The sequence below is a fragment of the Homalodisca vitripennis genome, unplaced genomic scaffold, assembly GCF_021130785.1.
Source record: "Homalodisca vitripennis isolate AUS2020 unplaced genomic scaffold, UT_GWSS_2.1 ScUCBcl_2;HRSCAF=254, whole genome shotgun sequence".
NCBI classification, from domain to species: domain Eukaryota; kingdom Metazoa; phylum Arthropoda; class Insecta; order Hemiptera; family Cicadellidae; genus Homalodisca; species Homalodisca vitripennis.
The window spans coordinates 753,157-767,290 of NW_025776200.1; the positions used below are offsets into that span (position 1 = coordinate 753,157).

At 35.2% G+C, this 14,134-nt stretch overlaps 1 protein-coding gene across 1 annotated transcript; it reads right to left on the reverse strand.

Annotated features, from left to right (window-relative positions):
• Positions 1 to 7,515: 7,515 nt before the first annotated feature.
• On the reverse strand, positions 7,516 to 10,658 carry LOC124370322. Its single transcript, XM_046828611.1, has 2 exons — positions 10,132 to 10,658; positions 7,516 to 9,505 (listed from the first exon to the last, which is right to left on the reverse strand). Exons 1-2 carry the CDS (start codon positions 10,302 to 10,304, stop codon positions 7,846 to 7,848), a joined length of 1,833 nt encoding a protein of 610 aa, XP_046684567.1. The 5' UTR covers positions 10,305 to 10,658; the 3' UTR covers positions 7,516 to 7,845.
• Positions 10,659 to 14,134: the final 3,476 nt, after the last annotated feature.

Genomic DNA, 14,134 nt, shown 5'->3' on the forward strand with positions numbered 1-14,134 from the left:
AATGGTTGGCTGATTAGGAGGTATATAGACATTTCCCAGAAGTACTGAGGAGGTGGGAAACTTACACAAGATAAATATACATTCAATGTCATTGACATTGGTGGGAATCCTGGTGCAAGAAATACAATTTCGTACGGCTATGAGAACTCCACCACCACCCGACTTGTCACTAGTAAGTGATGACCTATCACACCTGAAGATATGGAACCCCGTAAGATTAAGCTCAGCATCGTGTATATCAGGTGATAGATTGGTTTCGACCAGCGATATAATATCATAGGGTGAAGTATTTATTCCTTGCGTTAATGAGTTCATTTTACTCCTCAGACCGTTGACATTTTGAAAATAACAGGAAATAAACAATGGGGAACCGTTGTGCCTTACTAGTTTTTTAAATTCTTAACAATTTGTGGGACATTATTTATGTACTTTATAGTCAGGTTTTGTTCGCCGCGGGATTTCCTCTCCTCAAGCTCAGCTATCACAGATTTCAGATACTTTTGTTCCTGTGGAGTGCGATCCCTAGCAATTTTAACAGCTGAGAAAATCTGGTCAACCTTTGCCGCAGCTTCAGATGAGAAGTTAGTCAACACAAGGCGAGCATCATGCTCACTCTTCAAGATTACTTTGAGGGGTCTATGTTTATCATTTGTCTTTTTGCCAATGCGGTAAGTTTTAACCCCCTCGCTGCTGAAAGTAGAGTGTGAAGACTTGAGTAGCTCAGTGACGATCTCAAGGTCATGGGTAATTCTAAACTTGACATCAGGGCTATTAGATTCAGGAAGACCATATATCATCACATTTGATGCACGGCGGGCGCGCTCATTTACCTCAGCAACGACACATTCAATATCGTTAGTGTTAGTCCTGGGAATATCTTTGATTGATTTCTCAAGAAAAACAATTTTTTCCTCATTATCCGAGACACGTTTATCAAGTGAGGCAAGATTTTTATTTAGACTATCAACTTGCTCAATTATTTGATCGATCTTAGCTGGCAAAGGTGTAAGTGTATCAATTTTGCCTGCCAAGCTCGTGATCTTTTCATTCAACAGTGATAGTTGGCGTAGTAGAATGTTTAGAGGCTGTTTAGAACCATTGATGCAATCATCACGCCCACAGGACCACTTCTGATTATCATTTTTAGCTAATTTATTGTACTCAGTTTGAGATATACCTGCGCAAGACGCATGAAACCATCTATTGCAAGGTCCATCACATTGTATACCTTTGTCAGCATCAGTCACAAGGATAACGCAAACTGGGCATACCTCTGGGCAAGACATGTTGTTGTGATGGAGTGTATGGTAAAGTGTAATGTACAGATCAAATGCTGTATGTAATACAACAATAAACAAGTAAGATAAAGACAACAGGATAATACTTAAAAATTTAACTAGGATATTTACAGATATATGTATATATTACAGATACATTACAACACTACAGACATAGAACATAAATAACATAATTAGTATAATAAGTCACGATATAGGACAGTTTATATAGTGCAGGAGTCAATCCAACGCAAAGCCTTATTCCTCCCTGTAGACTCAACAGGTCGAAGTATCCTCTATGTCTTTGGTTGAGGTTGAGACTCTATGGTGACAGCAGACAGCATAGACAATCGGACAGTAGGAATGATGGACATGGAGCAATGAAAAGATCGCTGGATAAGGCCTATCTTGGCTCAAATGTTCAGAGGTTAGTGAAGACAGAATAGGTGAAATCCCCTTTTAAAATCCCAAGATTATTTACATTTATCAGACACAGAGACTTACAGTCATTAGCAGATAATAATTAATACAGTTTATAGGCAAAATAATCACTGTTCTAGCACGAAACATGAGAAACAACTTGGTAGCGATTTAAACGTATTCTTCACAGTTCCGCCATTTCATAATAATATATGCCATTTCATAATTGGCAACCAAAGCGGCCTAATCTCGACTGATGGTTGACTGATTGGTTGGTCTGCCAATTTAATGTATGTTGCCTCAATTAATTTCCTTTTGAAGAAATGTGGTTCCCGATGTATTATGTGGGCTTCATCCCAATTAATATGATGGTCTTCGGACCAACAATGGTGTGCAATTTTTTACTTTTCTGTGAAACCCTTTCTCGTGTTTTCTTTGTGTTCTTTTATCCTTACGTTTAGTGGTCTTTTTGTCTCGCCTATGTATTCCCTATTGCAGCTACATTTTATACTGTAAACACAGTTTTTGGAATCCTGTGTGCCATTTTTTTGTTTTGTTTTTACGAGACTTTGTCTAAGAGTGTTGTGTGTGTTTAAACGCGGTTCTAATGTTGTACTTTCTACCTACTCTTCTAATTTTCTCCGATAATCCCGGCACATAAGGGATTAACATAAACGCAAATTTATCAAAATTCTGTTTTTCTGACTCAGGAATGATTCTTCTGGTTCGTTTGCACTTATTAATTACTAGTTGAGGGTATCCATTTCTTCTGAGATCCGATTCAATTTTCTTAAATTCTTCTTTTAGTCCATCTTTATCTGAGCACAAGCTCTTTGCCCTATTATTTGCACTTTGGGCACTCCATCGCAATAAATATTATAATTAATTATTCTATTTATAATTACAATATAATAGATTCTACTGTAAGTAAAAAAATGTAAAGGTCTACGACTTGAACAAGGAGCACGTGTCGGTTAACGTTGAGGTTAGGTTGACAGCGAGTAAACAGTACTGCGCATGCGCAAGTCCCGGCACATTGTTGCAGCCTATTTCCAATAGTTCGTGATACAAGTTGCGCAACATGTTTTGTTTCACGGTGGCCTGAAACAATTTTGTCCCCGGCACATGTTGCAGACTGCTTCCATTTAAACAAGTTTCGGAGGCACATGTTGCGATACAAATTTGTTTAAATGGAAACAGGGCTTTACGGACAACTGTGGATTTCTTTTGAAAAAATTCTTTAACCACTTCCATCCAGCTTGTTCATTCTTCTTTGAAAACGAAGTATTAATGTTGTTTCTTACGGCTAGTTGGTATGCCATTGACATAACATCCTTAACGCTAGAATCGTCCATAGAATCGTCCCTCTATAATTTTACAATATTCGACAAGATCTGTCTCTAGTACTTCAGAAAGGGCTTGTTGTCTTCCAATAGGCTTGACTTTTTGTTTGTGTTAAAGACTGCGTTGGACTCTGGGAGACAGCGAACCGCCCGAGTCGTCGTGAGGAGGTTGTGTTGTGTCGCCTCCGGCTAGGCCACACGCTTCTCATACATGGCTTCCTCATGAGTAGAGATGATCCTCGGGTCTGCGACACATGTGACACTGTCATTACAGTTGAACATATGCTTGTTGACTGCCCTCGCTACTCGGTACATAGGCGCAACTCGAATCTGCCGGCTTCGTTGAATGATAATCTCTTCGACGACGAGACGGCAACTCAAAGACTTCTATGTTTTCTGAATACAACGTCGTTGATTAACAAAATATAGTATTGTGTTAAGTTTATCTATTCCGATTATCGATTGTTGTTAGTATTTATTAATTTTATGATTTAATTTTTATTTATCATTATCATGACAGCCGCCAAATTAGCCCCTTTACAGCCAACTTTGTTGGAGTCAAATTTGTTAAGTTTTTACAGTTTATTTAATTAATGTTATGTACCTTGTCCTTATTTATGTTCTATATCTTTATAGCCTCTATATGGGTAAAGACCTCCCTACAGTCTTTCCCTTGTTACATGTATTTTTATCTAGTTCTAAGGTTATTTTAAATTATTTACTCACTTACTTGCCTTGATTCCTGATAGAATGTAATCTATGTTTGCCTAATTGACACCACCAAATACGAGCAGGTGCCAACTTTCTCTTGAGGTCGATGATAACCGTTTTTTCGGCCCTAAAAAAAATTAAATGAATGAACGAAAAAAAGACATTTCAGGAATACATGGAGAGAGAAGGCAAGAAAGTATCGTCATGAATGGAAACACAAGGAAGAAATGACTCAGCGTCTGGAGGAAAATACTCCCCCTAACTCACCATCCCTTCTAAATAATTCTCCAATAGTAGAAGAGGACCATGACAGAAGCAGAATCAAAAGGGGTAAGAAAATGGCAAGAAGAAATCGAAACAAACTGAAAAACAGAATGAAAGATTTTGAGGAAAAAACCAAAGACTGAAAACTAGACTAGAAAAATTTAAAAACCAATTAAGCAGACTTCAGAAAAGTGGAGAAAATAATTTAAATTAAACCCCAAGAAAGACCGTCAAGAAACTTATTAATGAAGATAGAGATGGCAGTACCACATTCAGAAAACTACTATTTGCTGAAGCTGTAAGTAAGCAAATCAAAGAAAACTATAAGAAACAAAGTTCACCTCGAGTTAAAAGAGCAATGACTCAGGCTTTAGCCGGAAAAATTGTAAAAACATATCGATTAGTCAACGAGCTGAAGAAACTAACTTAAAAAAAATGTTTGATAGGCCTAGTGGTTATCATGAAAAACTTAAAATTATTTCAAAAAAGAACTATGCTTCACCAAAAGCTAGGAAAACTGTTCAGTCGTTTTTAGAGACAGATAAAGCAAATCGTCTATGTTCTGGAAAAAAAGAGACAATTACAAAAAAAAAGTAAAAAAGCAAATGCGCTTCTTGAACGATAGCCTTCATAACTTATATGAAGAATTCAAGAATGTGTACCCTCAGCACAAAAGTTTGAGTTACCAAACATTCTTCCGCTTTCGTCCCTTCTGGATTTTACACCCAAAAGCATCTGACAGGGAAACATGCTTATGCAAAGTGCATGAAAATATGCTAATTTTGGTGAGAAAATTGCACAACCTCAGTATATTAAATGAGAGTCGTACAACAGGTGTTCTCAAAAATATTTGCTGTGACCCTAAAAATCAACTTTGTTTGAGTAGAAACTGTAAACATTGTATGTTGAAACAGATTCATGTTAATGAATTTACAGATGAGCCTGTGCTATTTCAGAAATGGATACGAAAATTAGTACCTGTGCAGATTAAAGGAGTGATAAAGATGTGTCCGAAAACTGTGTAAACTGAGATTGAAAGCACTAAGAAAAAGCTTGTAGAAACTTTTTTTAATGATCTTGAAGTGTTTTAAACCATGTCTGTAACATAGTACATCAGCATGAGGAAGTGTCAAAAATTAAGAAAAACCTTGCAAAAAGTGATGTTCTAATACACATGGATTACTCTGAAAATTATGTTTGTAAATATAACAGAGAAATCCAATCAGCTCATTTTGGAGGCTCAAAACCCCGAAGTTTCAATACATACTGTTGTTGTATATTTTAATAAAGAAACCAAAGAAAATCCCAGTTCATACGGAACTTTCAGTGAATGCACTAGGCATGATGCAGCTGCAATTACTGCACATTTACTGTCTCTAAAAGAGGAAATTATGTCTTTGATTCTCAATTTGAAGAAAGTTCATTTCCTTAGTGACGGGCCAAGCACACAATATAAAAATAAAAAAATGTTTCAATTAATGGGTGTATATTTATCCTCACAATTTGAAGCTGACGAAATGCATTGGGATTTTAGTGAAAGTTCTCATGGGAAAGGTGCTCCAGACGGAGTTCGAGAGTACTTAAAAGAACAGCTGACAACTTAGTCGCTCATCAAGTTGATATCGCAGATTGTGATACTCTTGTACAAGTTCTTCAAGAACACTGTAAGAGTGTAAAAATTAAATTAGTTTCTGAAGCTTCAGTTAATGAAACTGACAAGTACATACCTGAGAACATTGTACCATTCAAAGGAACAATGAAAATACATGAAGTGGTTTTCATAAAAGGTACACCAACCCTTGAGTTTAGACGTATCACGTGTACTGATTGTGGAGCAGAAACTTGTAACCACTTCCATTTGGGTTCATTTCAGCTTGCAGACTCCAACAGTATCCTTTTTAATACTGTTATATTTACTTTTGCACTTATATTAAATTTAATACGATATTGGTAAGTTGAATTATTTTTAAGTACTTCTCAAAGTTACCTTATGAGATTTAGAAAGAGGGATCAATGAATTTAAAGTTCTATAGTCTTAACATTTCTAAAACTCTATAACAATTTTATAAGGGAATTTACATAAATATTTGTATGTTTTACACTTTTCTATATTGTTTTGTGGCTCTTTAGTTTTAATAAAAATGTGTTCCTTAACCATATTACTTCAGGTAAACGAACAGTTTCCAAAACGTTGTTTTACAAGGATGTGTATACTGACAGTGAACAAGAAGATGCACCAAACCAAGAAGAAAAGGAGACCAAGTTAAATCCAAACATATCCATGAAACCTAAAATTAATGACTATGTAGTTGTGTGTTTTCCCGGAAAGAAATTTGTTAGGCATTATGTTGGGTTGATTATAGCAGAAGAAGGGATTGGAGAATATACAGTTAAATATTTAAGAAAATCAACTGGGATGAATAAATTTATTTTTCCAAGTATTGAGGATATATCTGTGGTTGATGTTTCTGACATTACAAAAGTTCTTCAGCAACCTGTTTTGGACTCAAGGAATCGCTACGTTTTTTATTGCAAGGACGTGGAAGTTTTACTAGACCAAGTAAGTTAGATGCTAGAGTTTTTCATTCACCAAACATTTGATTGACTAACATTTCATTAAATGTCATTTATATGAGGAAGCACTTAAAATATTATTCAAATACCTACTAAAATAACAAATAATGATGTAACATAGGTAGTTTAAAATATATGTATGTTCCGTTCTTTCTCAAGGTAATAAAAATACATTCTTATTGGATCCTACATTTTCTCAATAAGCTCACAGATAAAATTAATTCCCCTCCGTTGACATTCCCGTCCCCTCCGTGGACACCTTCAACATAAAAATAACTTTAAAAATATATACACATATTTAAAAACTTTACCTTTGGTTTGTAAGTGTTACTATTATGCAATGACAGAGAGTTTAAAAATATACTAATTTTCACACTTTGATATATTCACAAAAGACATTTAGAAATAAATGTAGTTTACAAAAAACATTATTAATCATTTCAATGTAGTTTTTTAATTACCGATTAACATAAAAATATTAGTAAAGAATTCATTTTTCTCAAATGTATATTATATTTTATTTCATATTACCCCTCAGGTAATATGAAATTGTTTTAAATAAATCTAAAATATACAAAAGTTTGCTTATACATCTGAATTATATATTACAAAAAAATATTTGGGTAAAAGAAGTTTATTGGTACTTTTGAATGATATATCTATAAAAACTACAAAATCTGAAAAAAATATTGTATAACACTATTATGTATACCATTGTGACATTTTGGAATCTATTAGATAAACAAATATTTTTTTCTAAGAGAAAAATATGATATTTATTGAAGTTTACATTGTATAAGATATTTTTCCATGGCAACTAACTTTTTTCATAATTTTACAAAAGAATTGGTCATTTGAGAAACCCTTTAAGTCAAAAAAACCTACTTTTGGTAAATGTAAAAAATCACTCTCAGATTGGTAATTTTGCACCAAATAATAAAAAAACCACAATCTAATTATAGAATTCACTATTAGAATTGTGAATTTACAAATTTTACCTGTTATAAGTATTTAAGTTCATAGAAATATTAAAAATAATTTTTTGACTTATGGGCTTTTAAAAGAAAATGGAGCAAAAACAATGACTTATAGGGTTTTAAAGGAAAATAGAGACACTTGATTTTGATATGGAGGAAAATAAAGTCAGTTAAACAGCTAAAAATGTTTATTATAATTTTACATTAGTAAATCTAACATATAATTATGTTTCATGTTAATATATAAAACAAAGTTCTGGAGTTTTAAGCAATATTTTCTCAATCTATCTCAACATCTCCTTTATTGACAGTTTTCCATGAGAATATTTTGTCGTAGAACATCTTTATTTGTTCATCGTCAGGTAAATAAGGCTTTAATTTTTCAAGGTCATCCATTTTTTTCTTGTTTATTGGTACACAATCCTCTTGATAAGCTTTTTGTGTAGGCAGGTTCAACCTATTACGGTTTGTGTTTTTTATATCAAAAGTGTGTTCAGTTACACCATCAATGAAGTCTTTTGCTTTTACTATACCAGGATTTTCATGTGAATGGGAAAACTGCATGAAATTTGAGATTTTAAAAGAAACCTTTTTTTCTTTGGGCACATCTTTGCCTCGTGTTTCCTGAGAAATTACATTCTTTTTAAAAAATGCAGGCCACCAATCCTTGAAATTTAAAATGTCTTCTGACTCAGGTAGGACCACATAGAACTCATTTTTTAATGAGGCACTTAGGAACATTTCAGCATATTCCTTAACAGTGTACACTCTGTCGCACCTTCTCACTTTTCTTTTAATAACTGAAAAGTCCCTATCGCAGGGCAGAAAAGAATGCCCTCTAATAGGAAAATACTGCTCTACTGTCTTAAACTTTCCTGTGGAGGCCAAGGCATTTGCCAATCTGAGAACTGAGTGGTTTTTATTTTGGCCTCCACATCCGTCAGAAAAAATATGTAAGTGTTCAATCCCTTCTATTAAATGATTTTGAATGTAGCTCAACAGAAATGAACAGACTTCATTTGGGCCTTTACCACCAATTCCCTCATGATACATAAAAAATACTACACTGTTGTCTTTAAGATTATGGACACAGAAAACACTAACAGTGAGTTGTCTGAGATAAAATGTTTCTTGGACTGGGATAGTTGGTAGCTGTAAATTTTGCATATAATCAATACATATGCCACCAATATTTTCATTAGTAGCAGCCTGTTCCTGAACTTCGTTGATTTTATAGTAAAACTTTTTAGCCCTGCGCTTATGGACTATTTTTTCAGCTACATGGACTCTTTTAGCTATATCATTCAAGAATTTACTTTTAATTTTTATCTCAAGAGCCTCACAAGTACAGCAAGTGTCGACCTGTGGACGACCAAAATGCAGAGTAAAATTTTCTTTAAATATTTTAAGATAAAATTTGTACCCAATATCAATATCTGGATTCGCCTGTTTAAACAGTTTATACATCTCAAGAACATTAAGTTTTTCATTCAAGTAGCTATAATCAGTTGTACCATAGTGTGTTATTTTCACAGGAAAGGAAGCGATATGTTCTTTAACTCTATTGACAAAATTAGTTGGTTTTGCATTGCCCGGGACACTTTTGCCTCTCATATCCTGAGGATTTTTACCCTCTGTTAGTAGTTTTGTCAATCTCCTGATGCGGTCACTACTTATTCCATGTATATTAGAGAATGCAAGTTTGCATACCTGCTGCTTCCCAGATGGTGTTGATACTTCGTAAATGAATGTATTTCCTCTATCTGGCTTACGTGATATTTCACTTGATTTCCTCCGCCGTTTCTGTTTAACTTCAGTTGCTGCAATCAAAGATTGTAGATAGTTGTCTTGCTCATTTTTAGACCCCAAACTTCTAAAGGTCTCAAATATCCGTTTCCGTTCTTCATCTGCCACTTTTGTGAAGCACTTCCGCCGACACCTGAAAAAAACAACAAATTATTTCTGGGAATATATCTATTTATTTAAAGTTTTTAAAGAGTTTCTTCAATGTTATAGATTATATTGCATCAATTAGGCCATGTTGCAATTGTTTGTGTGAGTGTGTTTAAAATATTTTTCTTCACTTTAACACATCAAATTTATTGGTTTCATATAAGGATAGAAACTTAGTCTATACCAAAGTGTATTGTGAAAAGGATTTTTTAAAGAAAGTTTTAGTTTATTAGTGTTACTCCAACAGTAATAGGTATGCGTATGGTGCGTTCATGTATGTGTGTGTGTGTGTGTGTGTGTGTGTGTGTGTGTGTGTGTGTGTGTGTGTGTGTGTGTGTGTGTATATTATATATTAAATTGTGTTTACAGGATAAGAGCTAAAAAAGTAGGCTATCACAAACACAATGATAGAAATTATTGCTATAGCACTATGACAGCTAAGGTAGAAAAACTGACGTAGTCCATAATAGGACAGTAGTAAATAATAAATGTTTTTACTTCTATCTTTTATAATCTACTATTATATGACATTTAAGAGATATGCACATAAAATATGTACAAATATGTAAGCTTAGTACTTGAACGAACATAATAAAAGTGAAAAATACTTACTTGCAATCTTCTCCTGGAGTTATTTCTGGTACTTCTTTTCCAGTCCAACTTATGTATGAGCTTCCTGAAACTCTGGCTTTTTTAATTATTTCGGCCTTGTACTCGGATTTATTGAGAACACCCTTTTTCCTTTTACGTTTCTGAATCTCTAAATTAACATCTAGCTCATTCATTCTGATAATGATTTTAAAATGTTTCAATTTCGATATTAGACGAACAAAGAAAATAGGCTACTCTTTAATATCCCACCATAACCTCAAACCTGGGCTGGAATTGTTAGTGCAATGTAAACAGCTGATCACTGATCAAGGTGTCAGCTGTTGCTGCTGTTCACTTGAGAAACACTATAAGTCACTGACTTATGGTGTTTCTCAAGTGAACTAAAACTTTGTGGCATTATAAAGTTGGTAAAAAAAGTCTGACTTATGTTGTTTCTCAGAGGAACTGTGTATTTATATCTGTTGATTGCAAAAATATAAAAAACTAAATTTAGCTAAAAATTGACTTATGGGGTTTCTCAAATGACCAATTCATTAAAAAGTCAAAATTGTGAAATAAATGCCTAACTGTTTTAGGTAACAATTTCCTTTCATCAAAAAATTATTTATATTGATAGCACATTCATTGAAAAATGTTAGAAAAATGCACAACAATATATTTTTATCATATATTTTTTGTTACAAAATAAAACAAGCCATGGTCATAGAAATAACGCTAATATCTTTAGAAAAAGTAAAAAATGTATTGTATAAAATACATGAATATGCTTTTATAATTAATACCTTTGCATAAATTTAAATCAAACACAAACTGAACAGATGGACAGTACTACTCCGAGTCAGGCGGAGAACGAGCTTTCCGGCGCCGAGATCTTTGGTGTGGCTTTGAACGTTTGTAGTGATGTGGTAGCCGGCTTTCGTTTGTCCAGTGGGAGGCGAAAGGTCTTCTTCTCTTGGGTTCGTGGCGAGGAAGGTTGTATAAACTTTTCGAAATAAAACAACGGAGTCGAACATTATTTGTGATTTATTAAAATTAGCACACCATTGGATTAGGTTAATAACAAATTAAGTTTGATTAATTCAAATTGAAAATTTAGAATTTGGCTTCCGAAAAGTTAAAATGGAGAGAGAGAGTAACGGGGGAAGAGGGGAGAGGGAGCCTAATTTAACGTCTGCCGCGTTCCGCACACATTAGCCGACCCCCGAGCATAGCTTCAACATCGCCTGATCCTCTCGTTGCCAAGGCTCCAGACCAATCAGAGCGCGTTTCGTCTTAGGATGGTACTCCGGAATGTGCTGCCGCCTAGGCGATTCATTTAGTAATTAACAAAGTACATTGTGCTTTTGGACTTGCTCGAGGCCGTGCGTTCAACACAACCATTGCTGATTTCAGCGCATTCCGCACACGTGGCTGCGACAACAACGGTGTTGTCGCACTTCATGTACCCTTAAAAGAAAACCAATATAACAGAGTAATTATTCCAGGCATCATAATTTGGAACGCTACTCCATCATTCTTGGATAAGCCTCATGAGAATTCACTTGGGGCCGGGTATCCCCAATTTTAAAAGTCACCCGTACTGGTCCCTTGTAAAGGATACTGCAAAATTTGAAATGCAATAATTATAAACTTGTAACACATCTCAAAAACCGAAAACGCATTCAATGACACTTGATTTCCTGAAATTTTGTCTTTTGTAACACTTAATGGAGCTGCTTACAAGGCTTACAGAGGAGCTGTGTCCGTTGGACCCTTATGAGAGAAAAGAGAAAAAGAAATTGTGCTCTGGCCAATGCAATCATAAAAGGGTAGCCGTTACATGGGAAAGGCAGTGGGGGGGGGGGGCGAACATTATGGTAACTTGACAACTTTTTTCTATTGATATTCATCAGAATTCAACTTCAGATCTAATAAGATTGCCTCGACTTAACCTAACCTAACTAATACTACAGCGTATAGTTGGCCTCCCCCCAATCACTTGGCTTTTTTCTGTGGTAGAAATATTGATTGACTACCCTACGTCTAACCATCAACCCCATTTCAACTTACATGTGACACATAAATTCCTTGACTAACAGTTACATTCCCAGTGAATAAATAAAATAGGAATAAACACAAGGGTTGATACCCTGCCCTACCATCTTCATACAATTAAGCAGACCTGGTAAATACATCTTTTCTGTCTTGCTAATGGAGTCCGGAAAGTCCCTTAACAAGAAACTCTCAACGGCGTTATTACTGGAATTCATTTCAATTCGCTTCATTTCAAATTTAGGAAAGTTATTCCAGCTGTTTCAAGGTATCCACAGTCCATTTGGGGAGTTGGAAGGAAGGGATATTTGGGTTTGGGGGTGCCGGCTATACCTTCGCATGGATACCAGTCTGACTCGAGCATTCTTGATCCCTCTTAGGATACGCTATTTACTTTAATAGAATGCTCAAAGAATTATAGTAAACTCTGCCATTACCAGTCTACGTTAACATACATATACAAGTTACAACCAGTGATACCAGAATACAAAAAGGATCAACGAACGTATTATGGGATCCCCAATCACTCTTCCACCATGTTCCTACGACTAAGAGTCCAGAAGCACTCGTTCAGTCTTGACACAGATTCATCTCTGATTTTCCACAGTAGCGCCCCGCATATTGAGACGCAGTCTGAGCAGCGCAGCGCAGCACAGGGCGGGGCAGTTTTTGTAAAGCACGTGTTCGCTAGAGAGCGCGCATATTGTGGCGCAGGGCAAGGCAGGGCAGTGTAGTCCCGCACGTCGACTGTCCGCACTTGTGGTCGAGACACAGAAACTGCTTCACATTGTTGACCTGCGCCGTCTTACGCCACTGTTTTGCAATGGAATGTCAAGAGGAAAAGTTAATTGAAATGGTGCGTGTTTATCCAGTTTTGTATGATACCAGTGATGGAAAATATATGAAGACTAAATACAAGCAAGAAATCTGGGGGAAAATCGCAAAAGAACTCAACATTGCAGATGGTAAGGGACTTGTTATTAGTTAACCCTAACAAAATCTATGTATCTTATTATTTTCAGGTTATCTACACCGAATTTCTGTTTTACTGTATATATCACATAAATAACTTTTCTGTACTACAGTGATATTATTAATATTTTGGGATAGGGATAAATACATTTACATAAATATTATTTAGAAATAAATACACGATTCTTGTAAAATGTTGTAAAAATTAGTTATTTTGAGATATAAAATGTCAGGAACAGAAATTATTTTACTACATTAAATTTTTTACCACAAAAATTTAGTTTTATTGTAAACATTTGTATGAAAGAATTATAATTCTGTGTACAAAAAAGGCTTTATATAAAATAAAAACTAAAACAATGGAGGATAGGCCTACTTTGTGTAGGATGTCAATTTTTTAAATGAGCCATATAACATGCCAATGACTTATATTTCTAACAGTATGGACAATCAGAAGATACAACCTCCAGTGGGTTAACTCCAGTCGTAGACCAACTACAAACATGAATGTAATATTGTCCTTCAGAGACTCGTTCATCCTGCCACTCCACACTTCCTACTGAGTTAAAGTATGCAGTGTACTTCTGTCTTACTGCAAAAGCTGCTTGTACACTTCTTGCTCGATTCCTTGATACTGGAACCAGTTGCTCTTTTGGTAATTGTCCAGTTGAAACATCTTCACTATCCACATTTACTGCAGCATTTCTGCGCAGATAATTATGTAGCAAACAAGCTGCTTTTACGACACTGACAACGCTAGAAACTTTAATCTCGAATGGTTTTTGGAATACGCGGAATCGCGATGCTAGAATTCCAAAAGCACACTCAACAGTTTGTCTGGCCCGTGAAAGCCTGTAGTTGAACACCTTATTTTCATGGTTGTCCGTAACTTGCTTCTTTGGGTAGGGTCTCATCAAGTTGCACATTAGCGGGAAGGCCTCATCCCCTACAAACACGTATGGCATACTATGTTGAAAGGAGGGAAGTTCAGAAGGGGAGG

Excerpts from the sequence above, each read along its gene's own strand:
- LOC124370322 (XM_046828611.1), bottom strand. The coding sequence starts at position 10,304 with ATGAATGAGCTAGATGTTAATTTAGAGATTCAGAAACGTAAAAGGAAA. Across the intron at positions 9,506-10,131 it reads ACTCCAGGAGAAGATTGCAA|GTGTCGGCGGAAGTGCTTCA; the intron begins GTAAGTATTTTT and ends TGTTTTTTTCAG.